A 23460-nucleotide genomic window follows, 5' to 3' on the forward strand; every position below is an offset into this window, starting at 1 on the left:
AATAAATAAATAAATAAATAAATACTCAGCAAGACAGAGATAGAAGCAGTTGTAGGCAGTGGGGCCAACGTCAGAGGTCAGAGTAAAAGGACAAGGAGGTTGGGCTTCCCTGGTGGTGCAGTGGTTGAGAGTCCGCCTGCCGATTCAGGGGACGCGGGTTCGTGCCCCGGTCCGGGAGGATCCCACACGCCGCGGAACGGCTGCGCCCGTGAGCCATGGCCGCTGAGCCTGCGCGTCCGGAGCCTGTGCTCCGCAATGGGGGAGGCCACAGCAGTGAGAGGCCCGCGTACTGCAAAAAAAAAAAAAAAAAAAAAAAAAAAAAGAATTACTCATAATAGCCAAAAGGTAGAAAAAGCAAAATGTTTATCAACTGATGAATATATAAATAAAATGTGTCATATCCATACAGTGGGATGTTATTTAGCCATAAAATGGAGTGAAGTACTGATACAAGTTTCAACATGGACAAGCCTTGAAAACATTATGCTAAGTGAAAGAAGGCAGTCAGAAAATGCCACATATTGTATGAGAGCATTAATATCAGATGTCTAGAATAGGCAAATCTATAGAGACAGAAAGCAATTGCCAGGAGTTGAAGGGAAGGACGGGTGGGGACTTGTTTCTAATGATTGTGGGTTTCTTTGGGGATGATGAAAATGTTCTAAAGTTGTGTAGTGGTAACAACTCTATGAATATACTAAAAACCACTGAATTGTATACTTTAAAGGGGGTGATTTTTTTAAGCTTTTTATTTTACATTGGAGTATAGTTGATTAACAATGTTGTGTTAGTTTTAGGTGTCCAGCAAAGTGATTCAGTTATACATATACATGTATCTATTCTTTTTCAAGTTCTTTACCCATCTAAGTTGTTACATAATATTGAGCAGAGTTCCTTAAAGGGGGGGATTTTATGATATGTGAATATTATCTCATTAAAGCTGTTAAAAAAAATAACAATTTTATTGAATACTATTTTCTTCCCTCAGCAGATTTCTCTTAATAAAGAGGAAAATTAGTGTTTGTTTAGCCAGAAGAGTGAGAGAAGATGAGTCAAACGAGACTTTTTTCTTTAAAGATGAATGATGGATTCTTCATGCCTATGCTGGGATTGGGCACTTCTGCCCCTCCTCAGGTAATCAGAATGGTATTGGAGATGGAGGAGTAGCAGACTTGGGTCCTGATCAAGACCAGTCACTGTGTGAATTTGGGAAATTCAGATGGACCACACTTTCTTAATGTGTAGTACACTTCTCTCCAGGTTAGGTTATTTTGTGCATTGTCAGTGCTTTTCAAATTTTAATAGGCATGAAAATACCTGAGGATCTTGTTTAAAATGCAGACTTTGGGGCTCTGCATTTGATAACACAAAGGTTCTGATTCATTCGATCTGGGATGAGTCTCAAAAATCCACATTTCTAACGAGCTGGCAAGTGATTCTGATGCTATAGCAAGAGATACAGAAGTTCTTCATCTTTCAGCAATTCAGGGGTGGGTCCATCTTTTCCCTTTATTCTCATTTGCTGTCCAGTTGTAGCCATTCCACAGTAGATTAGAATCAGTGAAACCCAGTTGTCTTGATTACCACGTATCAGAGATGTTGCCGCAAATTTCTTGTGATGAAGTTTCTCTGTAATTTCTAATGTCCAAGTTGTCCCCAACCACCTCCAATCGTAGAGCATCCAGAGAAATCTCCGGGGCAAAAGGACCCGGAGAAAGAGAGACAAGATTCATCTTAGAGGGAGTTTTGGTGGTCTGAGGTGAAAATAGTCTCTTAAAGGTCAGGCTGTGAATACTGTGCTGTGGGGAGAGGCATGTGGCACTTGGAAGTTCTCTCTCTGTTTGGAAGACTGAACTTCATGCTTGATTCCCAGCAGGAGAGCCACGTGGAGTGTGCTGTTGAGGTCTGTAACAAGGACACTAGCAGGACTGTTGCTTTTACTTTGACTTGGCTCTTTCATCTGTGGACAGTCAGTTCATCCCCATGGGACTGGTCAATTCATCAGGAGTTGCAAATTAAAAAAATATACCCAAAAGACCTTTTAATTACTGAGTGAAGTAGAGGGGATAATGGAGCTGTGAAAACGATAGGTAACTTCAGAAGTCCAGCCTGGTGGTCCAGCAGAACAGTAGGCAGCTAAGAAGAATAACAAAATTGTGAAGGAGAATATTAGCTAAGGATGAACTTAGTAACCAAAGAAGGAATTAATTATAAGATATTTTTAAGTGAAAAAAAAGAGGGTTTTTTTTTTGTTTTTTACATTTTAGTTCTTCCTCAAATGTTGTGTGAAGTGTTTCTCCAAGTTTACAAAGGTAAATCACAAATTTATTCTCTCTGAAGTTACATCATCATCGCATTGATCATTTTTTGGCATTGGATTTCCGGGTTGAAACCAGTTTAATGATCTCTTACAGAGTGAGTTAATTTAGAAAGGTAAATCTCTATATTGTGTAAATCTATACATGTATATAGTGTAAGTCCAGAAATAGAGGGTTCATGATGTGATGTGCTGGGACCAGCTCATGAGCTCAAAGATTCAACTGTAAGAGTCTTTTCCCAGCATCGGTTGCGTGAAATTAGCAATGGTGGGAATAGTTCCACCATAGAAACTGGCTAATACTACAAATCAGGACTCCTTCAGAGTCAGTTGTTAAATATTTACTGCCGGTCATAGGTCAACATTAAGCTTTGTCACCACTAGCTCTTAACCCTTAGAAAAACAATGGGTTCTGCTGACTAGCTCTGCTTATGGAATTGGTCATCTGTTCCTGAATCAAGTAGGTCTTTATCTTTTCATGCTCTTCTAGGTTGCTAAGAGTGAGGTAGAAAAGGCCATCAAGAGAGCAATCGACGTAGGCTACCGCCATATTGATTCAGCTTATACGTACCAAAATGAAGAAGAAATTGGGAGAGCCATCCAGATGAAGATTGCAGATGGCACTGTGAAGAGGGGTGACTTATTCTACACTACAAAGGTATTGTGTATAGTCGCATATGTATCTGTGGAAGCTCACTCTTAGCTGAATCATTTCTTGGCATATGTCTTTTCTCATTGGTTTAATTCTCATTCACTCTCAGACCTTGAACTATGAGAAGGCTGGTTTGGAACAGCTGAATAGGAATGTGGGTTCTGTGGTCAGACTTCCTATATTTGAATCCAGGTTCTGCCACTTACTTACCTTGGACAAACTAAAGTCTGTCCCTTAGTTTCCCAAGCTGTAAATGAAGATAACAATATTTGTCTCACAGGATTTTTATGAGTATTACTTCAAAAAAATACATGTAAATCTTTAAAAATATTTAATGTATTTTAAATGTTCAAAAATACTAGCTGTTATTATTATCATATGTTTTCAAACTCAGGGATGGATTTGGCTTTTCCAACTCTGTTATACTCAAGTTTTTTTTTTTTTTTTTTTTTTTTTTTGCGGTATGCGGGCCTCTCACTGTTGTGGCCTCTCCAGTTGTGGAGCACAGGCTCTGGACGTGCAGGCTCAGCGGCCATGGCTCACGGGCCCAGCCGCTCCGCAGCATGTGGGATCTTCCCGGACCGGGGCACGAACCCATGTCCCCTGCATCAGCAGGCGGACTCTCAACCACTGCGCCACCAGGGAAGCCCTATACTCAAGTTTTGATGAAGCGACAATCTTTCTTAGCTGTAGTGTGAGGTAAAGCAATTTAGTCAGAAAGTGTAGGCTTTTGGAAACTACAATCAAATTTTAGTTTTCTAATATTCTATAGATTTGACTTTGTGAAATTTCTTAACCAAAAAAAGTCTTTTAACCTCTTTAAGTCTTAGTCTTTATATTTCAGTCTATTGCGCTGTCAATAGACATTTATTTCTCTTTCCTATGAAGTAGGAAAAATAATATAATACCACAGAACTGATATGAGGATAACATTCATGTTTATAAAAGTATTTCTAATGCATTTTTTAAACTTTCAAGCCATTTTTACTAATATAATTTATATCCACTGATATCACATCTGAAACAAATAAAAGAACTTAGTATTTAAGTTGGATTGGAAATGGAACACAAGAGGAATTTTCCCCATCGTGTTCATTGAACTGACTACTGCTAGAAAAAAAGCATTTGAATTTGAGGTAAAGTAGCCCAAGAGGAGGGAGTTGGTGTCCATGATAGTGAACCCTATACTGGTCTATGAATGGATATTTCTTCCTTCTAGCTCCAGAATGTGAATCTCTCCACACGACTTTGTTTAGATGAGGTATTGCTAGAGCACTACCCTCTTAACTCTCAGCTTTAATCTTCTTTACATGGGATCCATTTGTTTCCTTACCTGTAGTTATTTTGATGGATTTTCCTTAGATTATTATTTCTTAAAATGAAGTAACTAAAATGCCCTCCCCCCCAAATTCCTAAAGGGCCTAGCTTTCTTTGGCAAACCTAACAACTGAATGCAGCCAAGATAGAATTTCCTGAATCACCATCACTTGATGTGCTTGTTTCAAATGCAGTTTCCCAGGGACCTCCCTGGTGGTCGGGTGATTAAGACTTCCCCTTCCAATGCAGGGGGTGTGGGTTCAATCCCTGGTCAGGGAGCTAAGATCCCACATGCCTTGGGGCCAAAAAATCAAAACATAAAACAGAAGCAATATTGTAACAAAATTGATAAAGACTTTAAATATGGTCCATATCAAAAATTCTTAAAAAAATGAAAAGTAAAATGCAGTTTCCTAGCCCAGTCTCCAGATATTATAATTTATGATGTTTGAGGGAGAACCCAGGGATATATCTTGCACAAACAAAGCAAATAATTCTTTTTTGTATTTTCAGTTTTGAGAGCATCTGTGTAAGACCATATTTTAACTTTCTACCATGCTTTCTTAATTCAATGTGAAAATAAGCTATGATGATAAAGAATCCTGAGCTCCACAGGATGACTTGTCACTTCCCAACGACCACGAGCGGGTTTTTGGTTGTTGTTGTTTATTTGCCATTGTATTAATCTCTCCTAAATATTCTTAAATAATCCCACCCCACTTCTCTTTCCACCACTGCAGTTGTGGAGCACCTTTTTCCGTCCAGAATTGGTCCAAACTTGCCTGGAAAGCTCACTGAGGAAACTTCAACTGAGCTATGTGGATCTTTATCTTATTCATTTCCCAATAGCTATGAAGGTTAGCGAAAGTAATTTTACTTTGGTAATCAACATCATTAGTAGCTAAGTAAAAAGAGGATATAGTTTGTGAAAATGAGAAGAATCATATATAATACTTTAATATTCTCTCTTTTTGTTTTTTTCTGCAACTATCCCTATCCCAGTTTACTATTCCAGCCCCAGACTGATGGGTTTACTGGTTTCAATGTATTTGCCTTGATCTTGTGGACAACTATGTATATTTTCAAGTCCCTGTACTCTTGAATTTCAACCTCATGCCCACTGGTGTCTGGGGAACGTGCCAGTGTAGAGACCTGTGAAGGCACAGAAAATTTAAGGAGGATGAGACTCAGCCCTTGAGATGGTGACAAGTCCGTCTCTCAAAAGACCACCTCCAGGTGGAAAGCAGGGATGGAAAAGCTTTATGCCACAAGGATCTGGGACAAAGGAGCCCATTCAGCTATGGTACCACTCTGGGCTCTCACTAGGATGGGGTCTTGGGTATCTCAAGTTGTCCTTGACACAAACAATATTTATTAAACCTTTAGGGGTTAAAAACATTTCTAGGAACTGTACTTTCTCAATGTACTACCATTCCTTTCAAGAATAAGGATACATGGTTCCATTAGCCTCAAGGTCTAAAGGCTCCAAACATATTGGCTGAGGCCAGACATAGCTTGATCCAACCTCTTCTTCTTTCCTATGCTCCAGCCTGGGGAGGACTTTTTCCCAAAGGACACACATGGAAACATCATTTTTGACACAGTGGATCTCTGTACCACATGGGAGGTGAGTGAAGCTCCAAAGAGGCCATATCTCTGCACCTTGGGGCGGAGAGGACAGAAAAGGAATTGAGGAGAGGAGGATGTAGTCCAATTCTGCCCCCTGTGTAGACTTGGGCAAGTCCCTGAACGTCCCTCTGCCTCAGTTTCACATTTCTTCTATTTAGTAATTCAATAAGTGGTTACTGAGTGCTTATGATTACTGAGTACTTCTAAGTACTCAAGCTACATCCATGAACAAAACCAAGGTCTCTGACCCCCTAGAGTGGTAGGTGCTACTGGTGGGGGGGAAGGATGCAGTGGTATAAGAAAGAGTAAGGGAACTGAGTGTGCCAGGCTGGGTTTGGGGCACAGATAGGCAATTAAAAACAGAATGGACAGGGCAGGCCTCTTTGAGAAGGTGGCATTTGACCAAAGGCTTGCAGGAAATTGATTAAATGGATAATGAAATTGATTAATTGATTAATGGATTAAGTAGATTAAGTGGGTATCTGGAGGAAGAGTGATGCAGGCATAAAGAAAATCAAGGCAAAGATTTTAAGATAGGAGAGAGCTTACCATGTTCAAAAACCAGCAAAGGGGCATGTGTGGCTGGAACAGAGTGAATTTGGTGGTCAATAATAGGAAATGAGGTCAAAGAGAAAACAAGGAGCTGGTGGTCGGGGAGATGGCATGGCCACTTCCTGTTTCCCAGGCTGCACCTGACTCAACCTCCATTCTCCTGGTGCTTGTTCTGATATTGTTCTATCATATTATTTTAGGTGCTAGCTAAAGATCGCACTGGATCTCTTAGCCCTGCCTTGGCTGCTTGCATTCTTACTCTATCTCCTTACCCATTTCAAAAACTATTTTGTTTCTCATTCTCCTCCTATTGGCCAATTCTTGTCTTATTTACTGACATCTGCATCACGTACTGTCTCTCATCCACAGCATGCTACCATTTGTTATGCTTCTCTAGCCAGTTACTCCTCACCACCTCTTCCTCCCCAGGCCCTGGAGAAGTGTAAGGACGCAGGACTGGCCAAGTCCATTGGGGTGTCCAACTTTAACTGCAAGCAGCTGGAGATGATCCTGAACAAGCCAGGGCTCAAGTACAAGCCCGTCTGCAACCAGGTGAACCCCACCAATTGGCCCCCCAACCTCTTGTCCCTCCTTATCAGCTTACTCTTTTCTCACTTCAACAAAGTCACCAATGGCGCTCCCCTCTCATGTACTGTACCTTTGGACACTAGCTGCTGATGTTACTATTGTAACTGTTTTGGCACTTTTTAGCAATTGAGTCGTTTTAAATTAAGGTATGTAGTTTTTAGACATATGCTATTGCACACTTAATAGACCACAGTGTAGTGTAAACATCACTTTTTATGTTTACTGGGAAACTGAAAAATATGTGGCTCCTTTATTGCAATATATGCTTTATTGTGATGGCTTGGAACTGAACCTGCAGTATCTCCAAGGTTTGCCTGAACAGGTAGCAAATAAGCATATGAAAAAATTGTTAAACATCCCATATCATTAGAGATTTGCAAATTAAGACAAAAGTGAGATACAATAGTTCTCTCTAATCTGTGGGATAAGACACTTCCCCCCACCCACCACCACCACAGTGGATGCCCCAAACCATACCATGGATATTACTGAACACTATATAGACTATATTTTTTCCTATATGTACATGCCTATGATAAAGTTTAATTTTAATTAAGTACAGTAATGGGACTTCCCTGGAAGTCCAGTGGTTGACTCTGTGCTTCCAATGCAGGGGGTGCAGGTTCGATCCCTGGTCAGGGAACTAAGCACAGTAAGAGAATATTTGATTTGTTAATTATGGTGTATCACAGTGATTGATTTGCATATATTGAAGAATCCTTGAATCCTTGGGATAAATCCCACTTGATCATGGTGTATGATCTTTTTAATGTGTTGTTGGATTCCGTTTGTTAGAATTTTGTTGAGGATTTTTGCATTTATGTTCGTCAGTGATATTGGTCTGTAATTTTCTTTTTTTGTGATATCTTTGTCTGGTTTTGGTATTAGGGTGATTGTGGCCTCATAGAACTAGTCTGGGAGTGTTCTTTCCTCTGCGGTGTTTTGGAAGAGTTTGAGAAGGATAGGCGTTAGCTCTTCTCTAAATGTTTGATATAATTCTCCTGTGAAGCCATCTGGCCCTGGACTTTTGTTTGCTGGAAGATTTCTAATTACAGTTTCAATTTCATTACTTGTGATTGGTCTGATTATATTCTCTAATTCTTCTTGGTTCAGTCTTGGAAATTTGTACAAACCATATGGTCATCTCAGTAGATGCAGAAAAAGCTTTTGACAAAATTCAACAAACTCTCCAGAAAGTGGGCATAGAGGGAACCTACCTCAACATAATAAAGGCCATATGCAACAAACCCACAGCAAACATTATTCTCAATGGTGAAAAACTGAGAGCATTTCCTCTAAGATCAGGAACAAGTCAAGGGTGTCCATTCTTGCCACTATTATTCAGCATAGTTTTGGAAGTCCTAGCCAAGGCAATCAGAGAAGAAAAAGAAATACAAATTGGAAAAGAAGAAGTAAAACTGTCACTGTTTGCAGATGACAATATACTGTACATAGAAAATCTAAAAGATGCTACCAGAAAATTACTAGAGCTAATCAATGAATTTGGTAAAGTAGCAGGATACAAAATTAATGCACAGAAATCTCTTGCATTCCTATATATTAACAATGAGAGATTAGAAAGAGAAGTTAAGGAAACAATCCCATTTACCATCACAACAAAAAGAATAAAATACCTAGGAATAAAATTACCTAAGGGGCAAAAGACCTGTACTCAGAAAAGTGTAAAACACTGTTGAAAGAAATCAAAGATGACACAAACAGATGGAGAGATATACAATGTTCTTGGAACATTGGAAGAATCAATATTGTGAAAATGACTACATTACCCAAAGCAATCTACAGATTCAATGCAATCCCTATCAGATTACCAATGGTGTTATTCACAGAATTAGAACAAAAAATTTTACAATTTGTATGGAAACACAGAAGACCCTGAATAGCCAAAGTAATATTGAGAAATAAAAACGGAGCTGGAGAAATCAGGCTCCCTGGCTTCAGACTATACTACAAAGCTACAGTAATCAAGACAGTATGGTACTGGCACAAAAACAGAAATATAGATCAATGGAACAGGATAGAATGCCCAGAGATAAACTCACACACCTATGGTCACTTAATCTATGACAAAGGAGGCAAGAGTATACAATGGAGAAATTAGTATGTACCATACTAATGTAAGTCTCTTCAATAAGTGGTGCTGGAGAAACTGGACAGCTACATGTAAAAGAATGAAATTAGAACACTCCCTAACACCATACACAAAAAATAAACTCAAAATGGTTTAAAGACCTAAATATAAGACCAGACACTATGAAACTCTTAGAGGAAAACAAAGGGAAAACACTGTTTGATATAAATCACAGCAAGATCTTTTTTGATCCACTTCCTAGAGTAATGACAATAAAAACAAAGATAAACAAATGGGATCTAGTGAAACTTAAAAGCTTTTGCACAGCCAAGGAAACCATAAACAAGACGAAAAGACATCCCTCAGAATGGGAGAAAATATTTGCAAACAAAGCAACTGACAAAGGATTAATCTCCAAAATATACAAACTGCTCATGCAGCTCAATATCAAAAAAACAAACAACCCAATCAAAAAATGGGCAGGAAAAAAAGAAAGGGCTGGAGACCTAAATAGACATTTCTCCAGAGAAGACATATAGATGGCCAAGAGGCATGTGAAAAATGCTCAACATCACTAATTATTAGAGAAATGCAAATCAAAACTACAATGAGGTATCATCTCACACCCGTCAGAATGGCCATCCTCAAAAAATCTACAAACAATAAATGCTGGAGAGGGTGTGGAGAAAAGGGAACCCTCTTGCACTGTTGGTGGGAATGTAAATTGATACAGCCACTATGGAGAACAGTATGGAGGTTTCTTAAAAAACTAAAAATAGAACTATCATATGACCAGTAATCCCACTACTGGGCATATACCCTGATAAAACCATAATTCAAAAAGACACATGCACCCCAATATTCATTGCAGCACTATTTATAATAGCCAGGACATGGAAACAACCTAAATGTCCATCGACAGATGAATGAATAAAGAAGATGTGGTACATATATACAATGGAATATTACTCAGTCATAAAAAGGAACACAATTGGGTCATTTGTAGAGATGTGGATGGACCTAGAGTTTATCATACAGAGTGAAGTAAGTCAGAAAGAGAAAAACAAACATTGTATGTTAATGCATATATGTGGAATCTAGAAAAATGGTACAGATGAACCTATTTGCAGGGCAAGAATAGAGACACAGACGTAGAGTACAGACATGTGGACATGTCAGGTGGGGAAGGGGATGGTGGAATGAACTGGGAGATTAGGATTGACATAGATACACTACCATGTGTAAAATAGGTAGCTAGTGGGAACCTGCTGTATAGTACAGGGAGCTCAGCTCGGTGCTCTGTGATGACCTAGAGAGGTGGGATGGGGGGCGGGGAGGTCCAAGAGGGAGGAGATATATGTATACATATAGCTGATTCACTTTGTTTTACAGCAGAAACTAACACAACATTGTAAAGCAACTATACTCCAATAAAAAAAGAGAGAGAGAGAGAGAGAGAGAATATTTGAATGGCCAGCATCACTAATTTTGTGTTTTAGGGACATTACTAAGTAAAATAAGGGTCACTTGAACACCAGCACTGTGATACCACAACAGATGATCTGATGGATACTAAGTGAGCAACAGGCTGGTAGCATATAGAGTGTGGGTACATTGAACAAAGGCATGATTCCTGTCTTGTGTGGGATGGGGCAGGACAGCACAAGACTTCATGACACCATTTAGAACAGTGTGAAATGTAAAACTTATGAATTGTTTATTTCTGGAATTTTCCATTTAATATTTTCAGACCATGGTTGACTGCGGGTAGCTGAGACCACAGAGAGAAAAACCACAGATGGGGTGGGGCCACCCTCCTGCCATGTACCTGTTAAAAGTGTCCAAATCCAGAACACTGACAACACCAAATGCTGGTGAGGATGTGGAGCAACAGGAACTCTCATTCATGGCTGATGGAAGTGCAACATGGTGCAGCCACTCTGCAAGACAGTTTGGCAGTTTCTTGCAAAACTAAACATATTCTTACCATATGATCCAGCATTGTAGTCCTTGGTATTTACCCAAAGGAGCTGAAAACACACAAACCTGAACATAGAGTTTTATAGCAGTTTTATTCATAATTGCCCAAACTTGGAAGCAACCAAGATGTCCCTCCATCCCTCCAGAGGTGAAAGGATAAACAAACTCTGGGACAGCCTTACAATGTAATATTATTTAGCAATTTAAAAATGAGCTATCAAGCGAGAAAAAGACATGGAGGAAACTTAAATGCATATTGTTAAGTGAAAGAAGCCAATCTGAAAATTCTGCCTACTGTATGATTCCACCTCTATGACATTCTGGAAGAGGCAAAACTATGGAGACAGTAAAATGATCAGTGCTTGCCAGGGGTACAAAGGGACAGAAGCGTGGATGAATAGGTGGTACACAGGGGAAATCTTAGGACAGGATAACTATTATTCTGTTGGATATTGTAATGAAAGATACACATCATCCATTTGTCAAAACCCATAGAATTTACATCACAAAGAATGCACCCTAATGTAAACTATGGGCTTTACTTAATAATAATCTGCCAATATTGACTCATCAATTTTAATAAATGTACCATACTAATGTAAGAGGCCAATAATAGGGGAAATTGGAGAGGGAATGAAGGGAAATATGGAAACTGTATTTTTTGTTCGATTTTTTCTGTAAAACCAAAAGTGCTCCAAAAAAAAAAAGAAAGAGAAAGGAAGGAAGGAAGGAAGAAGGAAAGGAAGGAAGGAAGAAAAGGGAAGAAAGAAAGAAAGAAAAGATCAGTGGTTGCAAAGCGTTCATGGGGAGGGAAGGAGGGATGAACAGGTAAAGCACAAGACATTTTTAGGCACTAAAACTATTGTGTTTGGTGCACCATGGGTACAGCTGTGGCTGACAGTCACTTGCTGGCCCAAGTTCCTGGTATTTCTAAGTATTTCTGGTACCATGAATCTGTATTCACTGTATGTTCCTTGTAATTTGGTGCTGGCAATCCTGCTGGTCCTACACTCCAATACTTCTGCTTGGCAATTTACAGGTGGAATGTCACCCTTACCTCAACCAGAGCAAACTGCTGGAGTTCTGCAAGTCCAAGGACATTCTCCTTGTTGCATATGCTACCTTGGGCTCTGACTTAAGGAAAAAATGGTAATGATCTCTATAAAGGTATTCCGACCCTAGATGCTGTGCCTTCTGGAGACATCTCTGAACGTCTGGAGGAAATTAAGTATAGTCAAGAGGAATCATCCATCTTTGCAAACCCTTTACCTAGCCTACATTGTGAGGACTCAATAAAACATTATTGAATAATAAAGTAATTATTACTGATTAAAATGTTCATCCAATTCAAAAGGTTTGGATTTAAAGAGTGACAAGGTAATTCCAAGCCATGATTCTGACACTTAGCAGTTGAGGGATATGAGACAAGTTACAACTTCTGTAAGTTTTAGTTTCTTTATCTCTTCAAGAAATATAGATGTGTACCTTTTAACAGTTGAGGACAAAATGGAGACAATTAGTTGAGAGCATTTTTTGCAATAGCAAATTCTTACAAAATTCTTGGTTATTATGATGGTGGTCATTGGGTCTTACTGTGGACAACAATTTTGTCTTCTTGACTTATTCAATCTTTTACTAAGTTTCTCAGAAATGTTTAAAAGATGAAAAAACTACCCGATTTTCCCTTTCTTTCCCTTGTCCTTCTTTGGATTTACCAAAAGAAGCCAAAGAAATATTGAGACAACCAGAAGGTAATGAGGAAGATTCTAGAGGATCAACCACCCCTAACCTGAATGAACTATCCCCAAGTAGAACGGATACACAACCTCAGACACATAGCACCTCTGCCTCCCTCCCAGGGTGAAAAAGGACAATCCAGTTCTCCTGCAGGATCCAGTACTCAACACCATTGCTGAAAAGCACAGGCGAACTCCAGCCCAGGTCACCCTGCGCTATCAGCTGCAGAGAGGGGTGGCTGCTCTGGCCAAGAGCTTCAATGAGAAGAGGCTCAAGGAGAACTTCCAGGTACCTGGTAGGGTTTGGGGCAGCAGGGGGCTGACAGAAGCACATCGTTTTCCCTGGGATGGGTTATTTGGGAGGCTCCCAATGTGTATTGGGGCAAAGCTTATCTCCCTGTATATTCTATGCGTATATGTGCTATAGTTAACTGTCCTGTCCTCCAAATCCTACAAGCGAGGAGGCATGGTGGTTGTAAAGAACAGTCAACAGAGCGTCAGGTTTGAGTCTCAGTCCTGGTTTTCACTCAGCAGTATGGCCCTGAGTAAATCATCCCTTGATTTCTTCAGCTAAAAAAATGAAGGAGTTAGCTGAAGTGAGACCTGGGCTCAAAAATCTCAAGGATTCCTTGGCTACCACCACAGCTATTCAATACAAGTCTCTGAGGGTGACCTGAATTGCTAATCTCAACTCTTTGAATGGACAAATGCCCATGACTTTTGTCAGGGAATGAATCCCAAGTTCATGACAACTGTCTCATGAAACCTACATAAATTCCTACATAAATGTGTGTGTGTGTATCTGCATGTGGGGGGCATGTAGGGGCTGCAGTAATTGCCTCCAGGAAATTGAATTGATCTTCTCACATTTCTGATAGGTTTTTGAATTCCAGTTGACCCCAGAGGATATGCAAAGTCTAGATGGACTGAACAGAAACATGCGCTATTTTGAAGAAGATTCGTAAGTACCCTGTTCCATTGTAGATGCTGGGGGAGCAGGGTAATGAAGGAATTCCATTTATTCTAATCCACAAAGGGCAGGGTCTTCTCTTGCCTCTTCTTTTAGGGAAGTGGATGGAAAACACTTTTCCTTCAAGCCCTCATACCCCTGTTACTCCATGCCCCTCTGTCCTTCCTCTGCTTAAATTCCAGGATCAATCAATACGAGGACATCCTTTGCACATATTTTCAAGTCTCCTCTCTCTTCTTTGTCTTACTCATTGGTCTAAAACCTGGTTACATCCTGCTCTCTCTCCCTCTACTTCATCAGATTTCCCCTCCCCATGAGATTACTCCTAGAGGCATTGGAACATTCCCTCATCTTCAAAGAAGCTCTGTCTCAAACTGACTTCATCTGCAGCTCACCCCACCATCCCCGTTTCTCCTTTTACAGCAAAACTTCTTGAAGAAGTCCATGCTTTCTTCCTCTCTTGTCTCTCTCCCCATTCTCTTCTGAACCCACACAAACCAGGCATTTGCCCTCCTCTCTGCCAAAGCTCCTCTTGTCAAGGTCAGCCATGACCTCCTCTTTGCTTAACCCAGCAGTGATTCTCATCCATCTTATTTTACCTAGTGGGTCACTCCTCCTAGAAACACTTTCTCAGCTATGCTTTCTTCACTGCAGATCTGGTTTCCCCTTATCCCCCATGCCATTCCTTCTCCTGGTCTTTGCAGGTGTCTCCTCATCAACCTGACCTCTTAACTTTGGAGTGACCTAAGGCTCAATCCTTGGACGTCTTCTCTTTTCTATCCACATCCTCATCCTTGGTACTTAATCTAGTCCCGTGCTCTAAACACTGGGTAAATATACACTCCCCCAAATTATATCCAGCCCAGACCTAGGCCCTGGACCAAGACTTGTATATCCATTTGCTCTACTCCACTCAAACTTATCAAGTCTACACTTGAGCTCATGATGGTACCTGCACCCACCCTCCCCCTCCAAACCCCACATACCTCACATGCTTGTATCAGAATCTTCCTGATCAACTAACTGGCTGCTATTTGCTCTCTCTGCTTCTGTACTTTGTCTCTGCCCATACTCACCAGAGTGAATGAGGTAAAAATGTAGGTCTGTATATGTTAATCCCAAACTCCTAATATCCCTTCCCCAACACCTTTCCCCTTTGGTAACCGTAAGTTTGTTTTCTATGTCTGTGAGTCTGTTTCTGTTTTGTAAATAAGTTCATTTGTATCATTCTTTTTAGATTCTACATATAAGTGATATCATATGATATTTATCTTTCTCTGTCTGACTTATTTAACATATACATGCTACTACATATAAAATATATAGTACAGGGAACTCTATTCAATATTCTGTAATAACCTATATGGGAAAAGAATCTGAAGAAGAATGGATATATGTATATGTATAACTAAATCACTTTGCTGCACACCTGAAACTAACACAAAATTGTAAATAAACTATACTCCAATATAAAATAAAAATTAAACTAAATCAAAAAAAATAAAAAATAAAAACACTACTATTTTCTGGAAAAAACCCCCCACAAAAAACAAACAAAAAAAATAGTAGGTCTGGTGGGGAAATCCTGTCTCGGTAACTGGTGGCCTGTCTTCTCACTCGGAGTAAAGGCCAGAGTCCTCACAAAACCTACAAAGTCCAGCAGGATATGGTCTCCCCATGCCTCTGCCTCTAAGTCCTGCTGTTCTGCCCCTTCTGACTCCAGTGCAGCCCAGTGGCCTCCTTGCTGTCCCCCACATGCGTCAGGCCCATCTTGGGGCCTTTGCACTGTCTGTTCCCTCTGCCCAGAACGCTCTTCCTCCAAATACCTGGATGGTCACTCCTTCACCACTGTCAGTCTTAACTCAGATGGCACCTCTGTGACACCTTCTCTGTCACTTTATCTAAAAATGCAGCCCTGTACAGCCCTTCCTTCCCCTCCATCCTGCTCCCTTTTTCTCTTGGCCTACCTCCCTAATTAACATACTGTGTGGTTTGCTAACCTATTCTGTTTACTTTCTGTTTACCACAGAACGTTAGATTCGTAGGGAAGGATTTTTAAAAAACTGCCCTCTCTCTGAGTAATTAGTAAATGTTTGTTGAATGAATAATATAAGAAAATGATAGACAGGGAAAAGTAAGGGACAGTGAAGAAGCAGGTAGTAATTTTTAACAATTAATATCAGTCATTTTAATCAACAATAATTATCCAGTGGTTTAGCATTGCCTACCTCGAAAATGATTACAGTAAGTCCCCTACATAAGAATGAGTCTCCTTCCGAGAACGCATTTGTAAGTTCAACAAGGTTAGCCTAGGTACCCAATTAACACAATCGGCTATATAGTACTGCACTGTAATAGGTTTATAATACTTTTCACACAAACATACATAACAAATAAACACAAAAAATAAAGAAAACATTTTTAATCTTACAGTACAGTACCTTGAAAAGTACAGTAGTACAGTACAACACCTGGCATCCAGGGGCTGGCATCGAGTGAACGGGCAAGAAGAGTTACTGCCTGCAGGAGGGAGAGGAGATGGGAGATGGTAGAGCTGAAGGATCATCAGTAGTAGGAGATGGCGGGCAAGCTGTAATTTCACTCATGCCTGACGTTGATGGAACGCACGTTCACAACTTTGAAAGTTTGCAACTTGAAGGTTCGCATATAGGGGACTTACTGTACTTTATATATACAAAGACAGTTCACTTCCTTTGCTAAAAATGGAAACCCCTGTTGAAGTGGCTTATATTATAATCACTCTATCTCTAGATCTAATATATAATTTTTCACCCAGCAAAGTCATAGGTAAATTATTTCTGAGTGCTTGAAAGAAATTGAACAACAGTGATATTCTTGTCACCTTCCACATCATCACCTTGAAATATTTGTTAACTTTAGGTATTAAACCAGATTGGCACTGTTTTAAAAGAGGAAGAACTTATTTCTGCCCTCTTGGGAGTTTATAATATCAACGCAAATAGTTTATCTCTTTAAGTTGTAGAATAATATACCTAAAAAATGGAATATACTGGTTTATTTTTGTGTGTGTGCCCAAGTGCATGTAAGTATATTTATTTTTACAGTGTGTTCATTACATTGTAATACAATTGTATATGGTTGTTATAAAACTTGTTGGGTTTGTACTTGTCCAAAAAAGAAAACTACATTAATTCTCATGCTTAAGGCAGTTTAAAAGAAATCTCTCTTTACCCAGCCCAGAAACAGTTATTTGACTAAGACTCTCCCTTTATCTTTTAGACTGTCTCATCATCCAAATTATCCATTTCATGTTGAATATTAACAGCAGTGTCTGTGGTTGCTCCAGAGTTCTCAGTTTTGGGTTGATGACTGGAGGACATCTCAAGGATGAGAATGTACCTGCTTCGTTGCATGTCACTTAGCCTGATCAGTCGTGATATGGCTGGAGTCCCTGGAGCAGGAAATAAAAATCTCTAAACCCAGTCTTTTTCCCCCAAAGTAAATAAAGATACATTTCAAACAATCCAACCTACTGCTGCTTTGGCTTTTTTGGTTTATCTGTTTTGTTTTGTTTCCCTGTATAACTGAGGTTGAAATGCTGTCAGCCCTGGAAGTGATCATAGGAGATATGGATCCCCCAGAAAAAGCTAACCATAGTATATTTTCCAAATTTTCGAAGTCTGGCTTTTCACCTGTCTGTAGTTCTTGTGTGTTTTTTCCCCTTTTGTTCTGTGAATTTGCTGCACTATATAATTTTATGAGACCTTTTAAAGGGATCTAAAACTTAATGAATACACAATACCCCAAATGTCCAGATTTCAATAAAAAATTACTCATTATACCTAAAACAAGGCATCAAATTGAATTAAAAAAGACAAGCTACAGATACCCACACCAAGATGACACCAAGAGATATTAGAATTATCTGACCAAGATTTTAAAGCAGCCATCATGAAACTGTTTCAACAAGCCATTACAAACATACTGGGGACAAATGAAAAAGTAAAAAGTTTCAACAAGGAAATAGTGTCCTAGCAAAGAAATAGAAGACATAAAGAAAAACCTAATGGTAATTTTAGAACTGAAAAATACCATAATAAAAATTGAAAACTCAGTGGATAACCTCAGTAGATTTGAAGGAACAAAGGAAATAAACAGTGTGCTGGAAGATAAAGCGATATCAATTACCCAGTGGGAACAAGAGAGAGAAAGTAGGTTTTTTAAAAAAATAGGAACAGGGCCTTGGGGACCTGTGGAATAATAACAAAAGATCTAACATGCATGTGATCGGAGTGGGGAAAACAGGGAGATGTTTGTCAAAGGGTACCAAATTTCAGTTATGAGATGAGTAAGTTCTGAGGTTCTCATGTACAGAATGCTGACTGTAGTTAATAATACTGTAGTGTATAATTGAATTTGCTTAGAGAATAGATCTTAAGGGTTCCCACCAAAACAAAAACAAAAAACGGAATCTGACAGTTGATGGATGTGTTAATTACTTTGATTGCATGTGGGGATCATTTCACCATGTATATGAATATCAGATCATCACTATCTATAATTTTAATTGTCAATTATACAACATTAAAGCTGGGGAAAAAAAAAAAAGAAAGTGTGATGAATCTCATCCAATGTCCTTTCATGGAATCAACCAATAGAATTGACAATGAGGATAGTACTTTTAGATTATAACTATTCTAATTTAAAAAATTGATTTTTATATTTATGGCACTAGTATCTACTACTTACTCTGTTAGAGTAAATCTTAAGCCTTCTAACCACACACAAAAAAGGGAGCTATGTGATGTGACGGGAGTTAACTTGATTGTGGGAATCATTTCACAATGTGCACGTGTGTCAGATCATCACACTGCACACTTAAAACACATACAGTTTATTTGTCAATTACACCTCAAGAAAGCTGGAAAATTAAAGGAGGGAGTGGGGCAGAAGAGAGGGGGGAACAGTTAGAAAAGGGATTGGTGATGGAGAAGTTCTCTGTCCTAACTGTGGCCACGATTCATGAAACACATAGGTGAAAAAATTGCACAGAACTAAATGCACGCCCAGCACAAATTTGGGAAAATCTGAATAAGCTCAGTGGGTTTTATCGTTGTCGATATCCTTGTCATGACATGGGGCTGTCATCTTGCAAGATGGTAACGCTGCGGGGAGCTGAGCAGAGGGGACACGAGATTTCTCTGTATTATTTATTTCAATAGCATGTGAATTTACAGTTCTCACAAAATAAAAGTTTACTGTAAAATGAGCAACTAGAAAATTGTCACCGGCTCCACTCCTGCTCCTCCCTCTTGGATTCCTTTCTTTTCTTTTCTTTTCTTTTTTTTCTGTACGCGGCCTCTCTCTGTTGTGGCCTCTCCCGTTGCAGAGCACAGGCTCCAGACGCGCAGGCTCAGCGGCCATGGCTCACAGGGCCAGCCGCTCCACGGCATGTGGGATCTTCCCGGACCGGGGCACGAACCCGTGTCCCCTGCATCGTCAGGCAGACTCTCAACCACTGCGCCACCAGGGAAGCCCTCTGTTTTATTTTGTTGGCTCTTAATTACTCATAAATAGAATTCTACTCTGCTATTTGTTGAGTGATCTGAGACCTTTTACTTTTCTACCACCTAGGCAGCCAACTGCAGGGACCCCTAGAAAATGAGGCAGTTCCCCAGGCAGGGTAAGAGGGTCTGACCTGAGTACCTGCTTCTGGGACCGATAATCTTACTAAGACTTTCTGTGCCTCAGTTTCATCACCTGTACAATGGGGTGTTAACGACAGTCCCCACCTTACAGGCTTGTGAGGATTAACTGAGAAAGTAAGTGTAAAACAGTGCCTGGTACATCATTAAAATCATACTATTAGCTGACAGTAAGTGCAAGACAGCTATTATCGTTATTTTAAGTATTATTCTCTGAACATTGGATTCCAAACATACATAAGTCGTTTCTGAATCATCCTCTCTTGTTTCGCTTTCTAGGCATCTTCCGCTCTCTGTTACTGTGACTGATGCACAGTTGCTACATCCTTTACTGAAACTAATACAATGACTTAAAGTAGAGCTGCACTAGGAATGAAGCCGTTTTTCTTGTTTAGTCTAAAAAGATGAGCGACAGCTCAGCTTACACCATGAGATTCTCAGAAAAGGTGCTCTCATGGGAGACGCCCAAGCAGCGATCATTCAGCCTAATGTAGGAGGAATCCTTTCCAGGATGTCTGTAATCCTTTCTCTGTCCCGTCCTGACCTGCATCCTAGTTCAGGCCGTCATCACCCCCGCCTCTACGGCTGTTACTGTCGCCTGTCTCCTGCCTCCTGTTCAAACACGTGCTTCTTTCAGCGGCTACGATCACCTCGACACAACACAAGTCTCTCTTACATAGAATACAAGCTCCCTACTTCAAAGCCTTCAGCGGTGGTCCTTTATCTAAGGGGAAAAGAATAAGCCCCTCAAATGGCATCCGGACTTCCACCGTCGGCCCATCTGCTTCCCCAGCCTCGCATCTCTGCTGCCTAACATTTTTCCATGTAGGAACGTCAAGCTTCTTATGGGCCCCTGTACCCCGCGCTGTCCCATACCCTGTGCCTTTGCTCAAGAGGTCACCTCTGCCTGTCATGCTGTCCCCGACCCCTTGACCGCACCAATCCCAGCATCTGCACGAAGCTGCAGAAGTCCTGTCCTGTCTGGTTCAAGCACAGGTGGAGTCATCAGCTCGCGTGAGGAGACCGGAGAACCCTCCCTGTGCTGCTCCCCCCATTTCGTGGCCCAGTCCTGAGCGGTCTGCAGCCCGCTCTCTCTGCCAGGGAAGGCCCACCTTGCTGACAATAAACAGGTCCTTCCGCCTCACCATGCCCTCCTTGACCTTGCACTGGATCCCCACTCCAACCTCATTCTCGTTGTGGTACAAGCCCACTTCTATTGCAACTTTTACTGCTCTGTCACTTCCCCTGGGGCCGCCTGCAAAACAAGGAACAGAAGTAAACTACCCACATTCAGGAGAGGCCAACCCTAATTCCCCCTTTGCACTCTAGAATGCACAGCCAATGATCCGTAAAAAATGAAGTTACTGAACTGGTACTCCTATCCCTTTGTCCTAAAATTAGGGAATGTCAGAGTCAGAAAGGATTTATAGTTATTCTAAGTTCAAATTCCTTTACTTATTTGGGGAAAACGCTTTAGGTATTTTTAGTGCTTGCAAATAACTGAGCTAGAGGCTGTGTTTCCAGAATGGAACACAGGAATAAATAAATTTAGGATGAATAAAGATGATAGGTGAGCCGCAAGGAGGTACAGGCTCACCCTCTACCCACAAAGACCATCAGCCCAAGTGTGAAGGTAACATGCGCACACAAAGATAATCCATCACACAGAGCATCTGCCAGACCCAAAGGAACGAGATGGACTCTATCAGGAATGCGGAAGTTCGGAAAAGAAAATGCTCACTGTGAACGGGGTTGTTCTAGCAGGCGAGGGGCCTGGAACCAGGGGAAGAGGCCCGGGACGGCTCACAGGACCATTAAACCCAATGTTCCCAAAGGGCTTCACAGCTCACAAGGCGCTTTCTCACTTGAACTTGACATCACCCCACGAGATGCATCAGTATAATGATCTTCATTTAGTGAGAACACATTCAGAGTGGCTGGGAGCTAATGAACTAAGTGTCCACCTCAAAGTTAGAAGAACCACTTATGAAAATAAGAATGAATATCAAATATCAATAAAGAAGATCAACAAAGCCAGTGGTTAGTTCTTTGAAAAATCTTAATAAAGTAGACAAACTTTTTGGTTGTTGTCCTTTTTTTTTTTTTTGGCTGCGCTGCACAGCATGTGGAATCTTAGTTCCCCAACCAGGGATCGAACCCGGGCCCCCAGCAGTGGGAGCGTGGAGGCCTAACCACTGGGCCACCAGGGAATTCCCTAAAGTAGACAAACTTTTGACAAGACTGAGGAGACCAATTTTTAAAAAAATGACATGAAAGGAAAGCAGTACATATAGATAAAAATAGAGATTTAAAATCTAAGAAACTATTATCAATGACTAGAAGCCGACAATTTGGAAAAATGAAATAAAATGGAAATATTCCTAGAAAAACTTAACTCAAGAAGAAATAAAGCTCAATTGTCCTATAGTTATTTTTAAAATGAAGCAATTAAACACAACACACACATAGTTCTACAAAATTTTCAAGTCAGAATTCACCCCACTTTAAAACAAAATCTTTCTGACAAGAGGTAAAGAGGAAATAATTCCAACTCATTCTACCAAACCACAATGAATTAAACTACATCCCTGGCCTCTACGAATTAAGTGGATAGAAGAAATAATTTAAATAATATTTTGATGAGCAAGGGTGGATCATTCGAATTCCTACTCATCCAATAACTTCCTACGTGACTTCTTTTTTTTTTTTTTTTGCGGTACGCGGGCCTCTCACTGTTGTGGCCTCTCCCGTTGCGGAGCACAGGCTCCGGACGCGCAGGCTCAGCGGCCATGGCTCACGGGCCCAGCCGCTCCGCGGCATGTGGGATCTTCCCGGACTGGGGCAGGAACCCGCGTCCTCTGCATCGGCAGGCGGACTCTCAACCACTGCGCCACCAGGGAAGCCCCCTATGTGACTTCTTAAATGGATATCTTTTTACCAAAGACTAAGTTTTAAATGAAAGCAAATTTGAAAAGCTTTTTAGTTAGTGCTATGTCTAAATCACTGACAGGAATTAGAAAGTCCGAAGTAGAGAAAGGTCCAAAGTACTTCCACCATCAGGTTTTTACACGGGGAAGAAGACAAAGTTTCAGTGTTTCTTTTTAGGGCTTCCCTGGTGGCACAGCGGTTGAGAGTCCGTCTGCCGATGCTAGGCGACACGGGTTCGTGTCCCGGTCCGGGAATATCCCACATGCCACAGAGCGGCTGGGCCCGTGAGCCATGGCCGCTGGGCTTGCGAGTCCGGAGCCTGTGCTCCGCAACGGGAGAGGCCACAACAGTGAGAAGCCCGCGTACCGCAAAAAAAACAAAAAAAATAAAAATCAATGTTTCTTTTTAAAACCAAACTGGCAATGGCAGCATTTGTCTCTTTGATACAGACATTTCCCCAATCTTCCGGTTGGCTGCTGCTCTGATCTGTGAGGTGACTGCCAATCTTCCCGCCCTTATCCAAGCATGACCAACTTTTCTTCTGGGCTTTCCCGGACGTTATTTCTGAATAATTATGATTGGGACTCAATATGAATAAGGACAACCTCCATTTTCAGAAAATCTTATATCTAGATATTCCATCTTTCAAACACAGGAGGAGCCCTGTGGCAGGTGCGGGCGATCAGCTGGGCCTGCGGAGGCTGAGGCAGGTGTCCCGGGGGTGTCCCCGCGGGTGTCCAGGTAGGTGGCCCCTCCACGTCAGGGAGCGCCGAGGAAAGGCGCCGCCCCTCCCCGACCACGGGGCCGCCTCACCTTCCAGATGCCCAGGCCCAGGACAGGTATCTTCTCCGTGCTTCAGATCACCTCTACAGCTACCGCGCGGCTCCGAGGGACGCCACCGTAGTGGGTGCCGGGATTCGCTGGCGGCACGGTGGTGGACACTTCAATTGGCCGGCGGCTTCGATGGTGGACACCTGATTGGCTGGAGGCCCCGGTGGTGGACACCCTGATTGGC

At 41.1% G+C, this 23460-nt stretch overlaps 1 protein-coding gene and 1 long non-coding RNA gene across 5 annotated transcripts in view; one reads left to right on the top strand and one right to left on the bottom strand.

Annotated features, from left to right (window-relative positions):
* Positions 1-17709, top strand: part of LOC101281536 (aldo-keto reductase family 1 member C3-like) — a 28525-nt gene extending 10816 nt beyond the window's left edge. Inside the window, exons 2-10 of the mRNA XM_033409098.2 lie at positions 989-1134; positions 2808-2975; positions 5027-5143; positions 5836-5913; positions 6897-7019; positions 12164-12273; positions 12984-13149; positions 13739-13821; positions 17092-17709. Coding sequence (XP_033264989.1) covers positions 1048-1134; positions 2808-2975; positions 5027-5143; positions 5836-5913; positions 6897-7019; positions 12164-12273; positions 12984-13149; positions 13739-13821; positions 17092-17134 — 975 coding nt within the window. The 5' untranslated portion in view covers positions 989-1047 and the 3' untranslated portion in view covers positions 17135-17709. The remainder of the gene's footprint in view (positions 1-988; positions 1135-2807; positions 2976-5026; positions 5144-5835; positions 5914-6896; positions 7020-12163; positions 12274-12983; positions 13150-13738; positions 13822-17091) is intronic.
* On the bottom strand, positions 2-23395 carry LOC125963377 (uncharacterized). 4 transcript variants are annotated; one of them, XR_007475259.1, is made up of 4 exons: positions 23259-23394; positions 16272-16350; positions 10973-11084; positions 2-289 (listed from the first exon to the last, which is right to left on the bottom strand). It is a non-coding gene; the product is annotated as an uncharacterized LOC125963377 (long non-coding RNA). The 4 variants fall into 4 exon arrangements; XR_007475261.1 differs by lacking the exon at positions 2-289 and adding an exon at positions 5819-5948; XR_007475260.1 differs by lacking the exon at positions 2-289 and adding an exon at positions 7150-8416 and having other exon boundaries at positions 23259-23395.
* Positions 23396-23460: the final 65 nt, after the last annotated feature.

Source organism: Orcinus orca, chromosome 2, assembly GCF_937001465.1.
Source record: "Orcinus orca chromosome 2, mOrcOrc1.1, whole genome shotgun sequence".
NCBI classification, from domain to species: Eukaryota; Metazoa; Chordata; class Mammalia; order Artiodactyla; family Delphinidae; genus Orcinus; species Orcinus orca.